This window comes from Orcinus orca, chromosome 11 (genome assembly GCF_937001465.1).
Source record: "Orcinus orca chromosome 11, mOrcOrc1.1, whole genome shotgun sequence".
NCBI classification, from domain to species: Eukaryota; Metazoa; Chordata; class Mammalia; order Artiodactyla; family Delphinidae; genus Orcinus; species Orcinus orca.
Window position 1 is genome coordinate 31557189 of NC_064569.1, and position 24836 is coordinate 31582024.

A 24836-nucleotide genomic window follows, 5' to 3' on the forward strand; every position below is an offset into this window, starting at 1 on the left:
CTACCTTCCCTAAAAAAATATAGGTAAGGCTTCAAAGTATCAAGGAAAGTGTCAGTTATCATGGGTAATTCTAATGAGGAAAGATGAGGCCATATTTCTGAAGGGGACTGGAGTGATTTGAGTTGGGTTGTCCTATAAGACCATAGTGTGTCTCAGAGGTGCACCCAGTCCCGCAGCCAGATGGCATCCGGACAGAGCCTTGGAGGGTGGAAAGGCCATGGCCTTTGGAGACAGAGGGACTGTCCACACACTTGCTTTGATTTTATATCTCTGATTCTCTCTTTCTTGTAGTCTCTAAACTGTGCCTAATACTTAGTGAATAGTGTTTCGAGTTCTTCTGTAATAATTGAAGACATCCCAAGTCAAACTCTTGATTTCCCCCTTTTCCACTGCTCTCCATCTCCGGTCACCCAGTTGTGTCACCTTGGAATCATCCTTTAGTCCTTCCTTTCTCTCACATCCCACAGCTCATCCTTCAGCAAATGTCTTTAGCAAACATAACTCAATGCAGCTCCTTCTCCTAACTTCTCTCCCTCCCAGCAGTGTCTAAGCTGCTGTCATCTCTTCTCGCCCAGCTGGTCTCCCTGCTTTCACCTTTGCCCCCCAGATAACCTGCTTTTCACACAGTAGCCAGAGTGATCATTCTAACATGGAAGTTGGATCACATCTTTCTCCTGTTATCAACCCTCTCCCACCTCACTCTGATCACTGTGCTCAGCCACTCGCCTCCCCGAGGCTTCTGGAATATGCCAGAGACTTTATATCAGCTATTCTCTTGGCCAGAATGTCGAACCTCCAGATATCCTCTTGGCTCACTTCTCATTTCATTCAGGTTTCTCCTCAGGGAGGGTGTCCCTGACTACCTTGTGTCTCTTTGGCACCTGTAGCACTTATCACTGCCGGGTATTCTTTATGTTTTTATTTTAAAAGTTTGTTTATTGTCTGTCTTTGCCACCAGAATCTAAGTGCCACGATAGCAAGGATTTTTCCTCTTGTTCACCGTTGTACCTCAGCACCTAGAACGGTGCGTTCTCATTACACATGTTGCCACTGGGGAGAGAGGGAGGAAGGAAGGAAGACAGTGCCTGGTGCATGGTAGCCACAAAGTGGATGCAAATTTCCTTCTCTTCCTTTCCTTCTTAAATAGTGTCTATTCCTTTTGAGCAGTATCCAGAAATGTAAATGGAATGGATGGTAAGGAGAACAAACACTGATCACAAACAAATAAAACTAAACTATTGATATATACGATATAACTATTAATACTGTATAGGGGATATAATAGGAGAATAAAATGAGTAGATTTCCTTTCCTGAAAGAGTCCGGAAGCTATTGAAAAACACAGATTATTATATGAAACAGGAATGCAAAGATTTGGATCTGGGTTGCTACATCCACTTTTGAACACCAGGGGGAACTTTGTACTAAATTAATCTAGATAAAGGGCAACTATGTCTTATGTATTTCAAAAGCTGTATTGGTCATTTTCCTTGATTAAACCGACTCCAGGTCCTGGTTTTTCCCTAAATCTTCCACATAATTCCCAAAGTGCTTATTTATAAAATGAATAATTGATTTTTTTAAAAATTCATCACTGTTTGAAAGACCTCATCTCTTAAATAACTTAAAGACCTTACTTAAAATAACAAATCCAGCAGTTTCTGTTAAAGTAAGTGAAATCTCATCATATTTTCCTATCATTTGCCTGATTTGTTCTCAGCATAATGCCAAGGGAGCTTTCTGGGTCTTGTGCTACAAGAGGCTAGTAGATTTCAGTAGCAGTTGATCTTCTCCTAGCACTAAGTATTTAAAAATCTCAGCATTAGGGTTTGTCTTCCCAAATATATTTTAGCACAGAGCTATAACTATGGAGGTAGAAAGAGACAATAAAGTCGCATGCCTCTGCGGTCCCTTAAATGATGGCGCTGTTTAGAGTGACAAACAGGAACTTTCTTCATGTTACATATTTTCTCTTTTGCAGTCTTGCCTTCAGCTATTAGTTTACACCTCTAACTGTCTGCTGCTTTGAGTTCTTTATTATAATTCTCAACTACCTTTGAAGATATGGTCACCTATATTTCCCATAAGCTTCTGTGTTTCAGTATGTTCAAAATTGAATTTGCTTTCTCTTTTTCCTTCCACCATGAATCTGTTCTTTATCTTGTATCTCCCATTTGCCAACAAAGGTCTTCGTAGTCACATCCAGAGCAACTCCCTCTCCCACAAAAGTAAGTACTCATTTGTCCGCCAGGTCCTTGACTGTTTTACATCATCTTTTTAATTGATTATTTTTATGCCACTACTGCTGACTTGGTCCGGTACCTCTGGTGAACTATCAGAACATTTCTGATATTATATTCTTCTAAAATAAATATCTAATTATCCTTGAAATTCCCTGGCATTCCAAGTTATCTGCAGAATACATCTAAACTCCTTGGCCATAGCGTCAAAACTCTTTATGTATCCTCTAGCCTGCCTCTCCAGCCTCCTCCCATTCCACTGCCCTCGTTCTAACCATGCTGAAGGGCTTGACTTCTCACTGACATCCATGTCTGTCTTTGCATTTGTCATTCCTGTCTTTTCAAAAAATTGTCTGCCTAGAGAACTCATTTTCCTCTAGAATTTGCTCACATACCATCTCCACAATGATGTCTGACTGCATCATGAAGAGTTGGTTTGGCTAACTCATGTTTCTTGAGTCTCCATGCAGGACTTTGTGCTGGCTGCTGAAGAAGGAAAGATAGGGATTATATTGCTCTTATCAAGGTTTAAAACTTATAGTCTAGTGGGAGAGTCTGCTTTGCTATCTGTACCTTTGTGCTTTTCTTCCTCTGGCTTCCCTAGCACTTGGTACTCATCACATTTCTGCAACCTTATTTGAGCACCTGTCTCTCCTAGATTGTGGCCCCTCAAGAGCAGGGAGACAAAGATGACGTTATATCCCCAGTGACTGTCCCTCATAGATGCCCAATATATATTTGTTAAATGAATGAAGGCATTCTATTTTTAGAGTAATTCTCTTTAGGATGAGATAAAGTTTACTTTAAGTTATACGAGTTTCTTAGCAACATTGATGATAATCACAATTTAAAAATGACTAGTTGAGTTTAGACCAGTTTGTTTTAATAAAATATTTGACAATGCTCGCTGTCATGTAATACATAAATTATGGCTGAATTATTCTTAGTAAGACAAGATCTGTACTTGTTAATATTTTGAAAGCTATTCTGCTATTCTATTAAAAGCTATTAAAACTGCAGTTTTAAGATTAAATTCTATAACTGAACATTTTAACTAATCCAGATAATCTTTCTCTCCCACTGACATAATTTCAAATTAAGTTTAACTAATTTTTTTTAACCTTTGGAAAGTATTCCGAGAGAGTCTGTATTCTATAAATATTCTGAAAGAGGCACGCATTATGAAGGATTTGGATGCCATTCAATTATGTATGACTTGGCTTTAACTTTTTTGTTCTTAATCTCCCAGCTTTTCTCTTCAGCAGGGCAAAGTAGCTAATGGCTTTTCAGTAAGCCCTTAGTAAATTTTTCTTTTAAGCCCATAACTTATTATTAAGGTCAACTTCATTAGTACATCTATCTTACTTTTCAACCAAAAATATGTTTACTGAAAGGAATAGGCCTAATGTCAAATGTCTTAACTACATCCTGGAAGAGAAAGAATCTTCTCCTGCATTAGTTGATGCCGTTAAACGATACATACACTCCCATCAATCAGTGGAAAGTTCAGGGTATTGCTGCCACTCTGCTCCTAATGCCCCTAGCAGTGATTGGTATTAGGTAATGGAGTAAATATTTATTGATATAATGTGAACCTAAACCAAAAGCCACAAACAATGGATTTAAATTTACCTCTATTAAGTTCTATGAAAAATTCTTTTCTCAAGGTAAGACATAATGTAGTTGTGAGATCATGTGCAGAGCTATGGCAAATTTAATGTCACAGGGCAGGGTAAACAGAGTGGGGGAAATCTGAATTTTACGAGTGTGTAAGGAAAGGTAATAGAGTTACTTTAGTAGTTGGGGCAAAGTAATGGCTCTTCGGCCATGTTTCCAGAATGGACAAGACCTGGTTGAGATGAAAACTTTTTATTTTTTATATTAACTAGTTTTTATTCTTCACCTACAGTGAGTGTCCAGCTCTAGTTGCTGATGGTTGAATGGATCTGTTTCTAAAAGGAAAGACTTTAAAATCCCCCATATCACCTTTCCCAAGACAATGTTTTACTCATTCCAACTCTTGGTCTAAAATGTTCTTTGATAATTTATAACGGAATTGGGTTTTAAAGTAAATTACATCTTCAAACGGTAAAGTATTGATAGCTAGAAAAGTCTTTTATTTTGATTTATTACTATTGAAAAAGTAGAAAATATTTTCCAAAAAATTAGGAAATAGTTTAGTCAGAAAAAAATAAATATCAAAGGAGAGATGGAATAGAGAGAATTTTAAAAGCTAAGAAAAACGTCTCTGTGGTTTTAAGAAAATTAAAACTTAAATAAATGGGAGTTATAACAAAATACTATCAATTCTTATTTAACATATTTACATTTTAAACTAATTAAAATAGTCACATGGTATTGAGGGAATTCAGAATTCCTTTTAAGTAGTTTTTAAAGTATACAAAAGGTAAGTCTTCAAAAATTGGTACTTTGCTTAAAGTGGTTGTGCCTTAAAGTTTAAATCACTTATCAGGATTGACGTGTCTTTTTGTTTGTTTTAAAAGCATAAGCTTGCTCTGTAATATTGGACTTGTAGGTTTTGATTTCCTTCTGCAATATCTCTTAACTTTGAAGGTGAAACTTAGCACAGAATTTTTGATGCTTTGTGTAATAAACATATATTTTTAAAAATAATGACAAAATTTATTATGGTATAATCACATTTTAATAAGGTTTCCTGTGCATTTCACGGCAGATACCTCCACTCAGCCATGATTATATACCGTGACTTGAAGCCCCACAACGTGTTGCTTTTCACCCTGTATCCCAATGCCGCCATCATTGCCAAGATTGCGGACTATGGGATTGCTCAGTACTGCTGTAGAATGGGGATAAAAACGTCAGAGGGCACACCAGGTGGGTGACAAGGTTTGTGTGATAATTCCCTCTTCAGAATGGATAACCACTGACTTCAGTTGTGAGTTCAGGAGAATCAAGAGAACACTGTAGCCTATCACACTGTGAACAGATATTTGTTGTGACCAGAATGTGAATAATTGTGACCAGTACGTTTGTGATTTTGAATATTATATCCTGTAGGGCAAAAAAATCAACTGATGTAATTTTCCAGGGTAAAAAACAAATTAAATAAATAGAGTATGTTTTATGTCAAGTTATATTTTTAAAAGTTGGACTTAAAAATGTTTAAATACTCCAGAGGCGGTGAAAAGGAACCTCAAAGTTTTAGTCTAGCTACTGATAACACTTACCTAAAAATGAGGCAAACCAAATTCAGGTTCGCAAACCCTTTTTTGTAACTCTGAAACCCAAATAACTTTGAAAATCCAAAGTTTTTTTTTTTATAACTGATTCGGTGGCAAAATCTGACCCGATTGAATTGATCCTTGTTAGGATCTTTATTTCTCATATTCACTGTGAATGTGTGTATGTTTCACAGCAGAAATATAAACATGTTTGAGTACAGGGTGTTGGCTCTGATCCCACTGAATTTTATGTAATTTGTTATATGCATTATTACTTTCTTAAATATGAAAAAGTATAAATTCCTAAATACTTCTAACTCCAAGAGTTTCAGGTAGGGACTTTGGGACTGGAGTTCTTAGTTGCACTGTTCTTGATACAAGCATACTTTCTTATTCTTTTTAAAAACTTTTTTTAATTAAAAAATTTTTTTAATTTAATTTTATTGGAGTATAGTTGATTTACAGTGTTGTGTTTCAGGTGTACAACCAAGTGATTCAGTTTTACATATACATATATTCTTTCTTTTTTAGATTGTTTTCTCATAGAGTTTATCACAGAATATTGAGTAGAGTTCCCTCTGCTATACAGTAGGTCCTTGTTGGTTACCTTTCTTATATATAGTAGTGTGTGTATGTTCATTCCAAGTTCCTGATTTATCCCTCCCCGCCACTTTCGCCTTTGGTAACCATAAGTTTGTTTTTGATATCTCTAAGTTTGTTTCTGTTTTGTAAATAAGTTCATTTGTATCATTTTTTAAAAAATTAGATTCCACATATGAGTGATATCATCTGAGATTTGTCTTTCTCTGTCTGACTTACTTCACTTAGTATGATAATCTCTAGGTCCACCGTGTTGCTGCAAATGGCATTATTTCATTTTTTATGGCTGAGTAATAGTCCATTGTATATACGTACCACATCTTCTTTATCCATTCCTCTGTCGATGGACATTTAGGTTGATTCCATGTCTTGGCTATTGTAAACAGTGCTGCAGTGAACATTGGGGTGCATGTATCTTTTCAGATTATGGTTTTCTCAGGGTATATGCCCAGTAGTGAGACTTCTGGGTCATATGGTAGTTCTATTTTTAGTTTTTTAAGGAACCTCCATACTGTTCTCCATAGTGGCTGTACCAATTTACATCCCCACCAATAGTGTAGGAGGGTTCTGACTGGTACAGTAATTTAAACCTTCAAACATTGACTTTGTTTTTCTTTCTTCATAATTTATAGGTTGTTAATGCTTCAATACTTAAAAGTACTGTAGAGTCATGTTACTATGTAAAATGAGACATACCCATTTTGCGTACTGTTATATTTATGGTCTCCAGAAATCACAGGCATCATTTTCTTACCTTAGATTTTAATATTGCTTTTAAGTGTCATACCCAACTCTTTTCTTGTCATGCCTGCTGTAATACTCCTATTACTTTAACTGTAAACTGACTTTCTACCAGTGAAAATTCTATTTCCTTTGTTCTTGGGTTTTCATGATCTTATACTCAGACATGTTCTTTCCACGTGGAGTTCTCCCTCCCTTTCTCAGCTCTCTTTCCTCTTCTAATAATAGATTCATCAGAATCTCAGCTTCCGATTAGTAAGAAACAGTCATAGGGCAAGTAATCTGTACAGACATCTTGTCTTTCAGATTTCAGTTTGCGTGGGAATAGAAAATTGAAGGGTTGACATCTGTTTAGTGGGGGGCAGCTCTAGCTCTGGAGAAATCTTACATGGTTAGTTATTTGTAAATAAAATTACAGGTGGCTTTACATCATCTTGATGATTGAAGCTCAGTTAAAACACATTCTTAAGACAGAAGAAAGTACTTTAGAGGATATCTGACTAGGCAAAATTGTCCCCTACCCTCTTCCCCTTTCCCCATTTTTGTCCTTAGATAAGCAGATGGCCCCAGCTTCCAATGCCTGGTTTTATTTTTGCTCCAAATACATATCATCTCTTTCATTTTACATGGCTATCTGTTGGAAGTAGAGTGTGCATTCTCATAAACATTTCAAAGTATATTTTCTGGCTCAAGTGTCTCTGGGTTGTTCAATAATAATAAAATAATTATCTCTTCAGCACCTGCTGTGTCCCAGGCTCAGGGCCAGATACATTAGACACATGGTATCCTATCCTCATGCCAGGGCTGAAAGTTAGCTTTTATCTTCTCATCTATAAAATGAGGAAGCTGAGGCTCAGTGAGATTGTGTAACTTGCACAAAGTCATGCAGTAAGTGGCCAAGATAAAGCTCAGTCTAAATGACATTTGAATCCAGAGCTATTTGGCTTTAAGTCCTATACAGGCATACCTTATTTTATTGTACTTTGCTTTATTATGCTTCGCAGATGTTGTGTTTCTTACAAATTGCAGGTTTGTGGCAACCGTGCATCAAGCCAGTCTGTCAGAGCTGTTTTCTTCAACAGCCTTTGCTAACTTTGGGTCTCTGTGTCACATTTTGATTATTCTCACAATATTTCAAACTTCTTCATTATTATTATGTTTGTTATGGTGATCTGTGATCAGTGACATTACTATTGCAAAAAGATTGTGACTTGCTAACAGCTCAGATGATCGTTAGCAGTTTTTAACAATAAAGTATTTTTAAATAAAGGATTGTACATTATTTTTAGACATAGTGCTGTTGCACATTAATAGACTTCAGTATTGTAAACATAACTTTTATATGCACTGGGAAACCAAAAAATTTGTATGACTCACTTTATTGCGATACTTGCTTTATTGAGGTGATCTGGCACCAAACCTGCCATATCTCCAAGGTATGCCTGTAGTCGCTCTCCTGGATCACATACAACTATGACATACACTTAAAGAGGTTTACTTAACCTTAGTTATTAAAAATCCAAATAAACAAAGCAAAATTACAGGGCCAGAAACCACAAATATTGTCACGTACAGGTTTGGAAGAATAGTCTTAGAAGATGGGATTCCACAGGCCTCGTAAACCCACCTAGAAATGGGCACATGACGGCATTCTTCTCTTGGAAGATCTGCTCATTACTGTCATGTCTCATGAAGGTGGGCCAGGCCACTCATCTGGGGCCTGCAATTCGTTCCCCCTCCCCCCAGCCACGTCACTGTGTTCGTGGAGAGGAAATCCTGCTGTTGAAGCCTCAACCCCCTACTTGGCAGTGGACCTCTCTGATCCTTGTAGATTGTGCTCCCTCAGTGGGCTGGGCAAGCCAGCAGTCAGCTCATTTCAACTCTGTTCAAACTCATGGCCCTTCATTTTATGTGTCTTCCTGGCTTGGGTCAACACCTGTCTATAGTTCAATATCCAACTGATTTTTCATACCAAGCCAGATACTTGTTCCTGACCCCTTTTAATCTGCTGTATCAATGTGCAGTAACACAAGTATGGAGAAAGATCATGACAGGGAAACCCAGAGCCCGATTCTTTCTGTTCTGCCCGCTTTTCCCCCAGGCTGCTTAATACATGGTAAGCATTTTTCCTTGCTATATCTTGGACCTTCTCTTTATCTCTACTGTATTTATTATTGTTAGAGCACTTCTAATCACCTCAGCCCTAAACTCAAATTAAAAATTTTAAATAACAGTAATTGTCACCACTGCTGCCACCATCACCAAACTTTTCCTTCCCCAGAGCAATTATGTTTGAGAAGAAAATCATTCCCTCTCATATGATTTTAGTTCTCTCCTTGTCTTTTCCTTTTTAATGGATCTTCCTGTTAATGTTATACTTAGAAACTTTATGAGAAACAAAATATAAGGTTTAACTTGGAAATTTTAGAGAAACAAAACACCATGTGTTTGTTATTGTTAAACTTTTGTGAAGTTTTATACTAACTCTTACTGTGGTGCATTAACACCGTGTGTGCATGTGAGTGTGGGTTCATTGCTGTTGTCTCAGGGAATATGGTAATGGGAGCAAACCTTTCGTGGAATGAACAGAGTGCTTGTCTCATGCTTAGCCCTTTGCATAGGTTGATTATCTCAGTTAACCCTCATGACCCTCTGACATGAGTCCTATTATTATTCCTGGTTTACAGATAAGGAAACTAAATAAAGCTTAGGGACCATTAAAAATGTCTATAGGGTCACATAAGACACAAACCCAACCTTCCTGAGAACACAGCCCCTGGCCAGGTACCATCATAGCTGGAGCGCAAAGGTAGAAACAATTCGGTTATTGGCAAGTACCACAGCAGTGTGTCTGTCTACATTTTCAAAGGTAAATATGGGATGGAAACTTTCAACTTCAAATAATTTGGAGAGATTCAACTTTAACTCAGTCAAATGGGTATGTATGTATTATATCCTGTTAGTAGCAACGGTTAATTCTGGGTCTTATGACAGTTACACTGTTGACTGAGATGGATGCTGACTGATGGCTTTCACCCCGCCAACATCCACAGAAATACAACAGTCTTTGGGTAAACAAAAATGTTATTCTCTGGTTATACCTATCATCTGATAGAAATTATGAAACATGCTCTACTCAGACTTTTTGGAAAGTAAAAAAGAAAGTATATGTTTCTGTGTACTTTGTGATATATAGTCAGACCTAATTTATAAATTTCTCATGTTTTTGATCTATGGATATTTTAAATGCAGACTTCTCTGGAAAAGTATCTCTAAATATAGTTTTTAGACAAATGCATCATATTTTCCCAATTATTTTAACATTGTGACTTGTAATAATTCTCTAAGGGAAAGGTATTCTTATTTTTTATTCATTTATTCATGCATCTGGCAATAATTTATTGAATGTTTACCAAATATCAAACTGGTGTCACTACTTAATAGCTGTGTGGTGCTCAAGATTCACTTTCTGGGGTTCACTTTTCATTTGTGTAAATTGTGACGAGAAAAATAATGCCTACCTCAGCGTTGTTTAAGGGTAAAATGAGGTAACCCATGTAAGTAACATAGAGAAGAGCTGGCATGTTGCAGTTGCGCCAAGTGTGTTAGCTGTTTTAGTGGTGAACTTGGAGAATGGGCATTAATAAATGTAAATTTTCATCTCCAGAAGCACACGTTTTGCCAGGAGAAACAGGGCTGTAAACAATAATCATAAAGCATTGTATTAGTTTCAGCAGGAGATCTAGTTCAAGGTACAGTGATAGTGCAAGGCGCAAGTGGTTAACTGAGCTATGGGTCGTCAGGACTTCCTTCATAGAGGAGGTGACTCTGGAATGACATCTTAAAGGAGAAGTTTGAGGTTTGAGTAAATAAATAAGTAAGTGGGAGGAGACATTTCAGGCAAAACGTGCTAAGGTAGAAAATGACTTGTCTCATTCCGATAACTGCAAGAAGTTCCATGCGGTCTAAGTGACAGATGGAGGATGGAGGATTCTTTGGTTATGTTTTTCAATTCTGGCTGTATATTAGATAACATGTAGGGCTTAAGGGATATATCCCCTAGGGTTGTGTCCTTTACAGTTGTATTTTAGTAGGTGTGGAGCAGGGGCTCTCAATGTGGCCACATGTTTGAAGCTACTGGAGGACTTTCAAATGTACGGGTAGCAGGACCCCATGCCCAGGATTCTGATTTAAATAGTTTGGGTGGAGCCCAGACATTGAGGTTATTTAAATGATCCCCAGGTGATTCCCATCTCTTCATCATATAAATAGTGTCATTGCCTCTATAAATCAGTTATAACATGGGCAGCTCAAATTGTGGTATTGTCTCACATTGGGGAAAATGTTATTTGCAGAAAAACTTTTAACAAGATGATTAGCATTTACTCTAGATTTTGAGAGTATTAGCCTGTGATATAAGCAAAAAGTTATGAGAGTAAATATGAATAGCATTTAGACTTATGTTCAAATAAAAAGAGCAAATGTCTGTTTTAAATTAATCTTTCTCAATGGTGCACATTCTAGGCACCGCAGTGGATTCTGGAGATAGATATATATGACCTAATGATTATTGACTGTCTAGATTCTGTTAAACTTGGGCTATGAAGTCAGTGTCTTAGTTTGAATCCTTGCTCTACCACTTACTAGCCAGGGCTGGAGAAATTACCTAATTCCTTTCCTTGGTTCAACAGTAGTACCTAATAATAGTATCTGTTGTAGGGGATTGTTGTGAAAATCAGATGAGAAATTCATGTAAAGTGTTTAGCACAATGCCTGGCACATTCCTTAGGTGTCTTTTCTTTCCTGGACTCTCTGCTCTGTCTTCTTTTTTTTTTGCGGTGTGCGGGCCTCTCACTGTTGTGGCCTCTCCCGTTGCGGAGCACAGGCTCTGGACGCGCAGGCCCAGCGGCCATGGCTCACGGGCCCAGCCGCCCCGCGGCATGTGGGATCTTCCCGGACCGGGGCACGAACCCGTGTCCCCTGCATCGGCAGGCGGACTCTCAACCACTGTGCCACCAGGGAAGCCCTCTGCTCTGTCTTCTTAACGCAGGGGGCCCCCTTCTTAACACAGAAGGCTCTGTTTGCCTTCCCTTTCCCTGTCCTCTGAAGGGCATTCAGAAAACTCATCTTGTTTGTTTGCTCTCTCTCAGAGATCACTGTCTTGTGTTCCTGGTGTCCAGAGTTTCATACATGTTTTCTAGTTATTTCATTGTTTTATGCAGAATGGTAAGTCTAGTCCCTGTTATTCTATCTTACCTAGAAGTAGAAGTGATACATGTTTAAATAAATGACTTATTTGAACAGCCTAATACAACGTACATTTAGGATTTTAGTTAGTACTTAACATTTGTAGTCTTTGAGGGGCATCAGTGCTAAAGAGGGTATCCGTGTAGTACAGTAGCATGGTCCATAACTGCCATAGATCATTCACAGTATTAGATCAGGTGACAACACTGTTCTTTTGTAAACAGGCAGGAAATGTTTCTATTTCTAGCCTTCCAGTGACAAGTAACATTAAAAGTGTTCATTTTCATCCCAAATTAAATTCAGTGGTGAATACATTGAGTAGCTTGAAATGTTATTCTTCCTGTTACTACTATGGTGACCAGTATACTGAAAAATAAGGCAAAAGTTTTTGAAGAAATTGCAGTTGCTTTTCCAGGGAAGTCCTCAGTGATAAGGATACATGTAGAGTAGCTTGGAGGATCTTATGGTTTAGATTGATAGTTAAATGTTATGTTGGTAGCTTAGGTCTTGATGCCCGCAGTCCCCCTCCCCTCCCCATTTTGGTTGAAATACTCCATGATGTTTTAAATTAAGATTTGATTTGCAAAACATAAGGTTGTGAGTTGAAAGCAGCAAATGCTATTGAGCAGGTCAAAAGATGTGTTTCTAATAAATTAGTGGAAATAACACTCTGGCAACAAAGAGATATATCTAGATTTAATGTGCTTGAGTGTTTTATATACATACTGTATTGTAAATTCTGCATCTTTGTTTTCTTTTTCTACTTAATATTTCAGGGACATCTTTCTGTGTCAAATATCAGTTTTAACAGTTACATAATATTTCAGTAATTTACTTAACCACATCTTGATGTATATTTAATTTTTTCGAACTTTTTGATATATTGAAAGGCTTTAATTAATAGACTTGTAAATTAAAAATTTCCCATTTATGAAACTAATTTTTAAACATTAAATTTCTAAACATCATATTGCTGGGTAGGCATATTTTGAATTTTGAAATACTAATTACCTTCTAGAAAGGTTTATCAATTAAAATTCCCTCAAAACTTGAATTAGAGCACCTATTTCCCATTCTGGGTTTGTTATTGTTTTTAATCTTCATGAAGTTAATAGTCAAAAAGTGATAATTTAATGTTTTTATTTTTCAAATATTTATATATAGAACATAGTTGGTTTTCCTTAGATTGTTGACTATTACAGGTAATGTTGAAATTACTTTTTTTTCCCTGAAGTGCTTAAAAATGATTTATCTCTATTGCAAAATGAAAGGTTTTATTTTTCTTTCAGAGAATTTCAGGCATGAACTTACACCTGAGAGAGAGGGCTTTTATTCGTTTTATTCGAGGTTTTCTTTTTAGTGTTCAGTTGGGTTCAAGGAGCAGAGTCACAATTCTTGGAATGATAAGGCCATTAGCATTGCAGCCAGGTTAAAGTGACTTGGAGTGAAGTCTAGAAATCTCCCTCCTGTCTCCTCCTCTGTTTGAAACACTGCTCTGGGAATAGTTATTATTAAGAATGATGTAGACTTTTCCCCCCTCTTAGGCTTTATTTATTTAATTATGAAATATCACTTAATAATTTATTATTGAATGTTTATCCTTATTATTCTTCAAGATGGACCTTGGGGTGAAATGTCCTGGGACAGGGCTGTTAATTGACTTGATTAAGATGTCTTCTTATAGAGGTGATGTGGCCTGTTTAGAACTCATCTTCCTGTCTCTTCATCAGCACATATGCCTAAGTATATACCTCCCTGGGTGTATAAGTTCTGGGGTTGGGCATATTTATTAATATGTCTGTTTACTTTCAGGGTTTCGTGCACCTGAAGTTGCCAGAGGAAATGTTATTTATAACCAACAGGCTGATGTTTATTCATTTGGTTTGCTACTCTATGATATTTTGACAACTGGAGGTAGAATAGCAGAGGGTTTGAAGTTCCCAAATGAGTTTGATGAATTGGCAATACAAGGAAAATTACCTGGTAAGTTTTATTTTATCTACAATAAAGATTATTATTATTTTTTAATAGCAGCTTCATTTCCAAGTTATTTAATTGTAGTTGTATAGTAATTCATTTCACAGCTGAAAATTTTTTTAGTGCATGAATATTCTTAAATTCTGTGACATATTAATAAAATCATATGAGAAAGATAGAATTTATAGGGCTTCTTTTTAATATTCCAAATATTGATATATTTGGTATTATATTTAGAAGAATACTCAGAGAAGGAAATACTATTAGAACTCCAGGTTTAGTGACTTTTCTTCTTGTAAGGAGTTACTAAGTGTCCATTAGCTTGGGCTATTTTCATTTTCTTGGAGTGAAGTAATTTCTATGCAGGAATGGAAGCTTGAATTATTTACAATAATAATTTTTAGTAGTAAATATTAGTAAGAATTAGTAAATGAGTATTTAATGAAATCAAATCTCATTTTGAATGGTTGCCTCATGCTTTAAAGAAATTCTAGGGCTTTGTCATTCATTCCTTAACTCTTCAGTTCTCATTCTAAAGTATTCTTTTAAATATATTTAGTTTCTCATATTTTCTGCTTTTCTTTTCATTTAAGAAAAGTTTTGAGTGTATACTATGTTCCATCTGCAGGGAATACAGCTTTAACTATCTCCTTCTGGGGAACCTTTAAAGATTCCCAACAGAAGGAAATCTATTATTATTCGACTAAACTTTGTGCACAATCTAGGTCATCTCCCTCATTTTATCAGTTAGCTTTCCAGTGAAAGTTTTCAGGTCTGTATTCTATACCAATCAGAAAAATGGCATACCTCTTATAAAAAAAACAAATGTGCACAAAGTGACTGTGGGGGTAACTTTGGATTAAATGGATTAAATGCTTGTCTACATTGAATATTAAAATAAAAAGTATTTGCAAAGCAGTCTATTATATGAACAAAAGTGTTTTCAAAGTCTATTTGAAATGAAGGTATGAAAGGAAAATCTATTTTTATTCAGTTGGTATTTGTGTCTCTTTTTATACTGTAAAAATTAAGAACTCATTCTTGATGTCTCTAGTGGAGACAGTTAACAAAATTAGCTTTAAGAGTGATAAGTAGATTCATGATATATATGGGATTATAGAGATCAGTGGTTCCTTTGCAATGTCTGGACCTCTCATACACATTGAGAAGAAATAAAATAATTGTTCTGATTTGTCCAGTGTTTAAGCGTGATATGTTTTTTAATGTTTTAGATCCAGTTAAAGAATATGGTTGTGCCCCATGGCCTATGGTTGAGAAGTTAATTAAAAAATGTTTGAAAGAAAATCCTCAGGAAAGACCTACTTCTGCCCAGGTATTTGTGTAGTCAAAATTTATCAGTATTTTGTTCAGAACATCAAAAATATATATGTAATATTCAAATATATATACTCAAACATATAAACAAACACACACAGTTTAAAACAGTTATAAAGCAAAACTCCTCTATCCCGTCACTACCCCAGGCACAAAATAAAGGGCCAACACCCCAGAAACGCACATATGCCTCTTTCTGATTGCATCACCCTCTTTTCTCTATATGTAGCCAGTCTCCTGACTTTCATGATAATCATTGTTTATTTTTCTTTTTATGATTTTACTACCCAGTTTATAATTTATTTAAAATGGAATCATAGTCACGTGCTGTTCTGAGTTTTTTCAGTTGTTCTCCCAACATTATTTTGTAAGCTTCATTCATGTTGTTGAACATAGCTGTTGATTACTTTCCCTACTATTCCATTCCATTGTTTGAATGCACAACAATGTATTTACCCATGATCATATCAGTGGGTATTGGTATTGTTTCTAGTTTTTTGCTATTATAAATAGTGCTGTTAATGAGTGCGGTCGTACATGTCACCTAGTGCAAATTGTATCAGAATTGCTTTGTGGTATCTAACCAGGAGTTGAATTGCAGAATCATGGGATATGGGAATATCTAAATCATTTCTTGAAGAAGTTGTACTAGCTTAACAGTTCCATCACCTGTATATTAAGGTAGCTGTTTTTTTAATATATTCTCCCTAAACGTTGTACTATCTGACTTCTTAATTTTTTCCAAATAGATTCAGTCTTGTGTATTGATTTACATTTTCCTAATTACTAATAAAGATGAGCATCTCTTTATATATTCATTGGTCACATATATGTTTCCTCTTCTGGAAAATGCCTGTTCATTATTTAGCCATTTTTCTATTGAGTTGTTTTTGTAAAAATAAAATTTAAAAAGCGCTTCTTTATACATTTTATACTAAAACTTTGTTGGTTATATATGTTGCAAATTTCTTTTCCCAATTCATGGTTTGCATTTTTATTTCCTAAAGAGTGCCTTTTGATTAACAGATTTTCTTCATTTTAATAGAGATAAATTTAACAATACTTCTTTTTATGGTTATTAATTTTAGGGTCCTGTTTTAAAAGGTCCTTATCTCTCTCAGAGTCACAAAAATATTTACCTATTGTTTCTTCAAAATGTTTAAAAGTTTTGTTCTTAATAGTTAAGTTCTGAATCTATCAGGAAATGACATTTTAATCTAGATCCAATTTCCTTTTTTCCATATGGGTAACCAATTTTTCCAGCTTCATCTATGAAATTGTTTCTTCCTTTGTCTTCTACTGATCTTTTTATTTTCCATTTCCACTCTGTAATATACACTCAAAGATAAACACACACACATTCTCTTCCATTGGTCAATTTACCTGTTCTTCCTCCGGTACAATCCTGTCTTAATTCCTGAAGCTTTATAATAGTCTCTTTCCCCCCTTATTTTTATCCTTTAGGAATGCTTTAGCTGTTCTTCAGTCTAGTTTTTCCATATAAAATTTTAAATCACTTTGTCAACTTTTATGAAAAATTCTATTGTGCTTTGGATTAGACTTGCATTGAATCTGTAGACAATATCCTTATGATATATTGTCTCTCTATTCTTGAATATGGGTTATCTCTGTATTTAGGTCTTCTTAAGTGTCTTTCAATGAAGTTTTATAATTTTGCATCTAGGTCTTGCACATCTTTTTCTGGATTATCTTGCTATAAATTGCTTTACACTCAATTCCTGGCTTGAGATGTTTTTGAATCACCCAGGTGATGAGAATCTGGTCTACAAATCTTGAGAACAAGCTTATTAATTAATAAACAGTTTCTCAGGGTTCTTTTGCTCTCTCCCCCTGTGTCTGTAAAGTCCCAAGGCAACTTTTCTTATAAACCAGTGAGAGTGGGAGTGTGGAGTGGCTTTATATCTGGTTCTCATTTATTCTAAATATGCAGTCCTTTTGGGATCCCAGTTTTATGGGAACAAGACTACATTCTCCACTTTGGGCAGGTCATAGGTTTAACTCTTTCCCACTGGCCTCACAAGGCACTAAAAACCGCACATCAATTTTGCTTCAATAGACAAATGCCTAAAGGGAAAATTGGGCTTCAGGGTTCATCTGACCTCTCTGGATTCTGTCTTTCATTAATATTTTGGCCTGAAAATTCTATATGGTGTTGTCAGATCTTTAATGTTTTTAAGAGATTAAAAAATAATTTCTTCAGCATTTTAAGTTGTATCCAGCTGGAAGTTTTGTCCAAATAACCTCTTCCACCATATTATTGGAAACAGAACTCTTACTATGTTTTAAATGAAACAGATTTTAATAGATCAAAATAAGAGCTGTTTTTATGTTGTGGACTCTCAATTTTGTATAATAATTCATTGAAAAATTTTTGTTCAATTTTAAATTTCCTACTCAGAAATAGCTGAGGACATGTATACACTGCCTTTATCAAACATCATATAATCATCTTGACTAGTTGCCTTACTGACTTTTTAATTTTGGTTGCTACCAGTGTTAATTACACAGACTTTAAAAAAAAATTATCAAAGCAAAATTTTCCAGAGCTTAATTATTATTTTACTTTTTCTTCTTTTAATTTTCACTTATATTTCACCTGTATTTTACAGATTACATAACAATCTTGAGGGTTTTTTTTAGCACATGACAGTTTTCAGAAACTTTCACATACCCGTTTAGTCTTTAGAATACAGTGTGTACTAGGCAAGGTGCGTAAACTCATCACCTTTGTCAGATGAGTCACTGGGAGAAATGGAGCTGTCTTGGAGCCTCATGAGTGGCAGGTAAGTGGCTGTGACGCAGGGCTCTAATTCCATTTTCCTGAGCCCTGGTTCTGTTTCCTTACACTGGCTCTCTGCCATCTCTTTAGTTCGTTAGTGCTTGAAGGAAAAATATAAAAACAGAATCTAGAGGTGATTTGTGAGTTTTGTTACCAAAATCAAAATGTCTTTTCCCTTCAACTGGTAGAAGGTGTATTCTATCGTGGGCCCTTCAACATGATGCGTCTCTGCGGTATGAAACTGAATGAAGAATAGTTCCTGACTCTGCTAAATTCTGTTCATTTGGCACTTTTGAGATTTTCTTTTCAAGTTACAAAACATACCATATGTACAAAAGTGCGTATATCATGCATAGCTTAAAAATAAGTATTATCTTAATATCTATAGTTTGATTGTTAATCTTGTTGCTCCGAATGGGTCACAGTTTAAATAAGATTTAGGTTTAGTGCTGTAACATTTAATACTACATTATGCATAATGATATGATCTTTCAAGAGGGCATGTGTTAACCTGATGTGTGTTATTTTGTTAATTTTTAAACTTTCTCAGGTCTTTGACATTTTGAATTCAGCTGAGTTAATCTGTCTGATGAGGCGTATATCAATACCTAAAAACTTTACTGTTGAATGCATGGTTGCTATGAATCATAACAGCAAGAATGCAAGCATTTGGCTGGGCTGTGGGCACACTGACAAAGGACAGCTCTCCTTTCTTGACTTAAATACAGAAAGATACACTTCTGTGGTAAGTCCAAATACCATTTAAATTAGTGAAACTCCAGAAAACTCACTTTGCAAATTATTTTAAAGCATGAACCAATTGAAAATTACTTAGGGGTACTCAGTGTGCAGGTGCGAAGTGTCCAGGACTTGAAGAACCGGCATTTGGTTTTGGACACAGCTATTTGGGTTCAACCACTGGGCAGAACCTTTTGTCAGGGGCCCAGCCAAGAACCAGGCCCGTGAGATTCCCGAGGGTGTCCATGACTTTCAAGTGGACTGCAGTGACTGGTTCTTTAAAAAAAAAAAAAGTTACTTGCAATAATATATATATATATATATGTGTATATATATATATATAATATATATATATATTATATATATATAATATATAATATATATATATAATATAATATAGGAGTGTTATTAAATTAGCTTCCTGTTAAAACAAGTGTATTCACATGAAATGAAGTAGTGTGTGTTTTATTTTAAAATCACAGTATATGTGTGTCTTAGGTCAGGAATGCTAGAAACACAGCCTGAAACAGAGAATCTTATATGAGTGATTCAAGGAGAGAGAAACTTTTAAGGAGGTATGGGAAGCCACATAGATCAGGGGAAGAAGCTTAGCAAAAATGTAGTGTCTGAGGAAGTCTAGCCTCAGTCTTTACCCACAAGAAACTCTGGAATGTGAATAACGGCACAGATTTATCCCTTCACCAGGCAAGGGGTCCAGTATTTCATTCCCACTTATCAGTCAGTCATCAGCTGCAATTTGCCCAAGGGTAGGGGTGGCATAACCTCCCAACCATTTCTTAACAAGCCAGCTCCCATGAGCTGAAGGTAGTGAAGGGTGCAGCTCTGAGCTCTTAGTAGCCAACACTCAGAGCAGCCGGGGGTGGGTGATAGAGGAGATCTGGGCATGGCTTCTGCAAGATGGATCAATAAATTATATTGGGAAATATAAGGTAAATTTCTAGACTTACCTTATATTTCCCAATAAATTATATTGGGAAATATAAGGTAAATTTCTAGACTTAAAAAAACCTTATATTTTGACTGTTGCCCTTGAAAGAAATGTTGTACCTAAACATTATTCTTAAGGTTGAACAATCCTCTTATATTATTTTAATGGAGTGGGAAATGATACTGAGAAGTAATTTTCAATTTTTAGTTTCAGGTGCATTCTAGGCAGGCATTTTTTTTTTTTTTTTTTTGCCAGTTAACTCATTTATTGTTGAAAGTTAAATAAAATTGGCATTGTTTTAAAAATGAAAACCAAGAAAGTAAAAAGAGTTAAGTATGTGGATTACATAATATTTTCATTCTATGTAGTTCTAGTCACTTAAGCTAGAACCAAGTCCTTTAGAGCGTGTTTTCTTTTCTTAACAGGAAGTTACTGATAGTAGAATATTGTGCCTAGCCTTGGTGCATCTTCCTGTTGAAAAGGAAAGCTGGATTGTATCTGGAACACAGTCTGGCATGCTCCTCGTCGTCAATACTGAAGATGAGAGAAAGAGGCACACTCTTGAAAAGATGACTGATTCTGTTACTTGCTTGTATTGCAATTCCTTTTCCAAGCAAAGGTAAGGTAGTGATTTTGACCATTGGGGGAAAATTACATATCTTTTAGATGACTTAATTGTGTGCAAAATTGTTACAGTATCAAGAAAGGTTGCTCATTTTTAACATTTTTCCATTGGTTGCATATATTAAAGGGAACTATAGGAGGCCACGAAGATATTTGCATTTTTCTGTATACAGATCAAGCTGAGACAGTTAAAAAATAGGTCAGTCATTTCTTCAGGTTTCCAGCCTTGCTCCTGGTTTTATCTCAACTATGGCTCTAACTCTTCACCACTCAGCACATCAGTTGATTTTTGTAGAGCCTCTTCAAAAATGAGTTCTCATTCATTCTTACTTTGAATACATGTATATCAATAAACTGTTAATGCCAGTCTAAAGCATATCACTTAACTAACTACCAAAATGGAAAAAAAACTTCAGTAGATGAGTTCAGAAGTTGTCAATAGTGAAATGGCTTAACCATTATCAGTCGAAAAGATTTTATCTCAGGAATTTATCGAAATGGCAGAATTTCAGGTGTAACAGGTTGGTTGCTGTAATATTTGGGGCAGTATGATTTCCAGGAGCCATTTAGATTATGCACCATATACTTCTCTGGTTTAAGTCAGTACTGGAAAATAAAAAGTATTAGAAAAATGTGAAGTCCAAGTTTTTGGTGGCTAAAATATAAACTCCACTGGCAATTTTGGAGTTGAAATTATTTGGATACTGTCAAATAAAAATTTCATCAGATGAAGTCAAATAGGCAAGGAAGACTTTATATTTAAGATTATTGCAATAGGGGAGAGGGATTGGACTCAGCTCTGCTGAAATAAAAGGTGGGAGATTTTTTAAACCCTGTAATGAGCTAGTGGAAAAGTACTGGAGGACATTGGGGGAGGGGGAGGGTCAGTGTGATTAGGTTATCTGTGTTTGCTGATTGTTGCTTATTGAAGTAGGCTCCTACCCTCCCACAAAGAATGGGAGAAGGGGTGCCATCCTTCCTGATGACATTTCAGAGAGGGCACCCAGATCCTTGAGAAAAGACATTCTTGAGTTGTAAAACTTGAAGAAGCTCTACATCTTAAATGGGCAGAGAAAGAAGTTGCAATGTAAGTTTTCTCAAGTAAATGCTCTAAGGAAAAGGAGGTAGAGGCCAATAATCAGGAAGAAACCTATCTAAAGTTTAGTTAAGGTAGGTGGGATGTTAAGACCATCTTGGTCAATATAAGCATTATTTTTGTAACAATTCTGACATTTTTTCTTTTAGCAAGCAGAAAAATTTCCTTTTAGTGGGAACTGCTGATGGCAACTTAGCAATTTTTGAAGATAAAACGGTTAAGGTAAATGTTGAATGCATTCTGCATGAGAATTTAAGTTCTTTGTTTTATCTTTACTCATCACCACCTTCCTTCTAACTGATATAAACTCCCTGAGATTCTGGATCATATATTCTGCTTTTTACCTTTCTATTGCTTCAGGAAGTGTTGAACACAGTACATTCTCTATAAGTACTTACTGATTAACTGTATATTTTATAGGAATGAACCAAGGATGAATTGATAAATGAGATCTGCTTTATAAGGTTAGGGATGGAAATAATTCCATTTTTATATAAGTGAAGTAGATAATTTCTTATAAATACATTGTGGAAAAAACAGGAGAAACAAGTTTTAAGTCTGGCTTGCTACCAACCTGTTCTTTCTTTTTTTTCTTTTTTTTAACATATTTATTGGAGTATAATTGCTTTACAATGGTGTGTTAGTTTCTGCTGTATAACAAAGTGAATCAGCTATATGTATACATACATCCCCATATCTCCTCCCTCTTGCATCTCCCTCCCTCCCACCCTCCCTATCCCACCCCTCTAGGTGGACACAAAGCACTGAGCTGATCTCCCTGTGCTATGCAGCTGCTTCCCACTAGCTATCTGTTTTACATTTGTTAGTGTATATATGTCAGTGCCACTCTCTCACTTCGTCCCAGCTTACCCTTCTCCCTCCCTGTGTCCTCAAGTCCATTCTCTATGTCTGTGTCTTTATTCCTGTCCTGCCCCTAGGTTCTTCAGAACCATTTTTTCTTTTTAGACTCCATATATATGTGTTAGCATACGGTATTTATTTTTTTCTTTCTGACTTAATTCACTCTGTATGACTGTCTCTAGGTCCATCTACCTCGCTAAAAATAACTCAATTTCATTTCTTTTTATGGCTGAGTAATATTCCATTATATATATGTGCCACATCTTCTTTATCCATTCATCTGTTGATGGACACCTAGGTTGCTTCCATGTCCTGGCTATTGTAAATAGTGCTGCAGTGAACATTGTGGTACATGACTCTTTTTGAATTATGGTTTTCTCAGGGTATATGACCAGTAGTGGGATTGCTGGGTCGTATGGTAGTTCTATTTTTAGTTTTTTAAGGAACCTCCATACTGTTCTCCATAGTGGCTGTATCAATTTACATTCCCACCAACAGTGCAGAAGGGTTCCCTTTTCTCCACACCCTCTCCAGAATTTATTGTTTGTAGATTTTTTTGACAATGGCTATTCTGACCAGTGTGAGGTGATACCTTATTGTAGTTTTGATTTGCATTTCTCTAATGATTAGTGATGTTGAGCGTCCTTTCATGTGTTTGTTGGCAATCTGTGTATCTTCTTTGGAGAAATGTCCATTTAGGTCTTCTGCCCATTTTTGGATTGGGTTGTTTGTTTTTTTGATATTGAGCTGCATGAGCTGCTTGTATATTTTGAAGATTAATCCTTTGTCAGTTGCTTCATTTGCAGATATTTTCTCCCATTCTGAGGGTTGTCTTTTCATTCTTGTTTATGGTTTCCTTTGCTGTGCAAAAGCCTTTAAGTTTCATTAGGTCCCATTTGTTTACTTTTGTTTTTATTTCCATTTCTCTAGGTGGTTAACCTGTTCTTTAACCTTGAAGAAATCATGTGACTTTCTGTTATTAAGATTCACATTTATCATTAAAGAATTAATTTCTCCATCCATCATTCATCTGTGGTTCTATCTAGTCATTCAACATCCTACCCATTCATACTCTTTGTTATCAAAAAAGCTTATTATCTAATGAGAGACAAAGACGTAATTATAGTATAATCCCTAAGTTACTTCCGGTACAAGTTTTGCATGGAGAAGTGAAGAGATTGGTTATAAGGATAACACATTGAATACCATTTGAATTAAATCCTGTTTTTATAAGTCCTTTGAAAAATGTATCCTGAATTTTTATTTTAATACCTCTAACCATTTAAGATGGGAAAGTAGTTTTTAGAAAGCTGAAATTTTACACTGTTTCATTCTGTGGCTACTCAATTTACTGAATGTGTTTTCTCTTTTTGGCAAAGTGTAAAGGAGCTGCTCCTTTGAAGACACTCAATATAGGAAATGTCAGCACTCCACTGATGTGTTTGAGTGAATCCATGAATTCAACCGAGAAAAACATTATGTGGGGAGGGTGTGGTACAAAAGTTTTCTCATTTTCTGATGATTTCACCATTCAGAAACGGATTGAGACCAGGACAAATCAGCTGTAAGTTATTCTTATCTATGCAACTCATTTACCATATTTTTCATTTTTATTCTTTACAATCAAGTCAGTAATGCTATTGATAATCCCAAACAAAGATCTTTCAAAATGCATACTTTATTTTTCTATTGTAAATTTAAATATTCATTATAGAACTTAGAAAGCAGAGGAACATTAAAAAATCACCCAGTCTAATCACATTTGGGATAAAATATGAAAACTCATAGTAATTTTAGTAGTATCTATCAATCTAATTTTTTATTATTTTCATTATCTCTGTATCAAATTAAACATGGAATTTGAGAGGCAGCAACTCATTATTTTACTAAAGATACGGATTTAACACATGTATTTTGTATAATTTTCTTTGTTCTTTCTTTTTTTATTGAGGTATAGTTGATTTACAATATTATATAAGTTCCAGGGGTACAACATAGTGATTCACAATTTTTAAAGTTTATATTCCATTTATAGTTATAAACTATTGGCTATATTCCCTGTGTTGTACTATATATTGTTATAGCTTATTTATTTTATACATAGTAGTTTGTACCTCTTAATCCCCTAACATTATCTTGGCCCTCCCCCCCTTCCCTATCCCAACTGGTAAACACTAGTCTGTTCTCTGTATCTGTGAGTCTGTTTCTATTTTGTTATATTCACTAGTTTGTTTTATTTTTTAGATTCTATGTAGAAGTGATATCAAACAGTATTTGTTTTTCTTTTACTTATTTCACTTATCATAATAACCTCTAAGTCCATCCATGTTGTTGCAAATGGCAAAATTTCATTCTTTTTTATAGCTGGGTATTATTCTATTTTATATGTATATATACCACATCTTCTTTATCCATTCATCTGTTG

At 35.5% G+C, this 24836-nt stretch overlaps 1 protein-coding gene across 7 annotated transcripts in view; it reads left to right on the forward strand.

Moving 5' to 3' along the window:
- Positions 1-24836, forward strand: part of LRRK2 (leucine rich repeat kinase 2) — a 159338-nt gene that overhangs the window by 122315 nt on the left and 12187 nt on the right. For 5 of the 7 annotated variants that reach the window (XM_049694030.1, XM_049694029.1, XM_049694031.1 and 2 more), the window contains 7 exons: positions 4936-5096; positions 13844-14014; positions 15241-15341; positions 18694-18888; positions 20256-20449; positions 21700-21772; positions 23791-23975. In XM_049694030.1, the coding sequence (XP_049549987.1) occupies positions 4936-5096; positions 13844-14014; positions 15241-15341; positions 18694-18888; positions 20256-20449; positions 21700-21772; positions 23791-23975 (1080 nt within the window). Of the gene's footprint in view, positions 1-4935; positions 5109-13843; positions 14015-15240; positions 15342-18693; positions 18889-20255; positions 20450-21388; positions 21542-21699; positions 21773-23790; positions 23976-24836 lie in introns of those variants that run through there. The other 2 variants (XR_004478946.2, XM_033412351.2) reach the window with 2 other exon arrangements.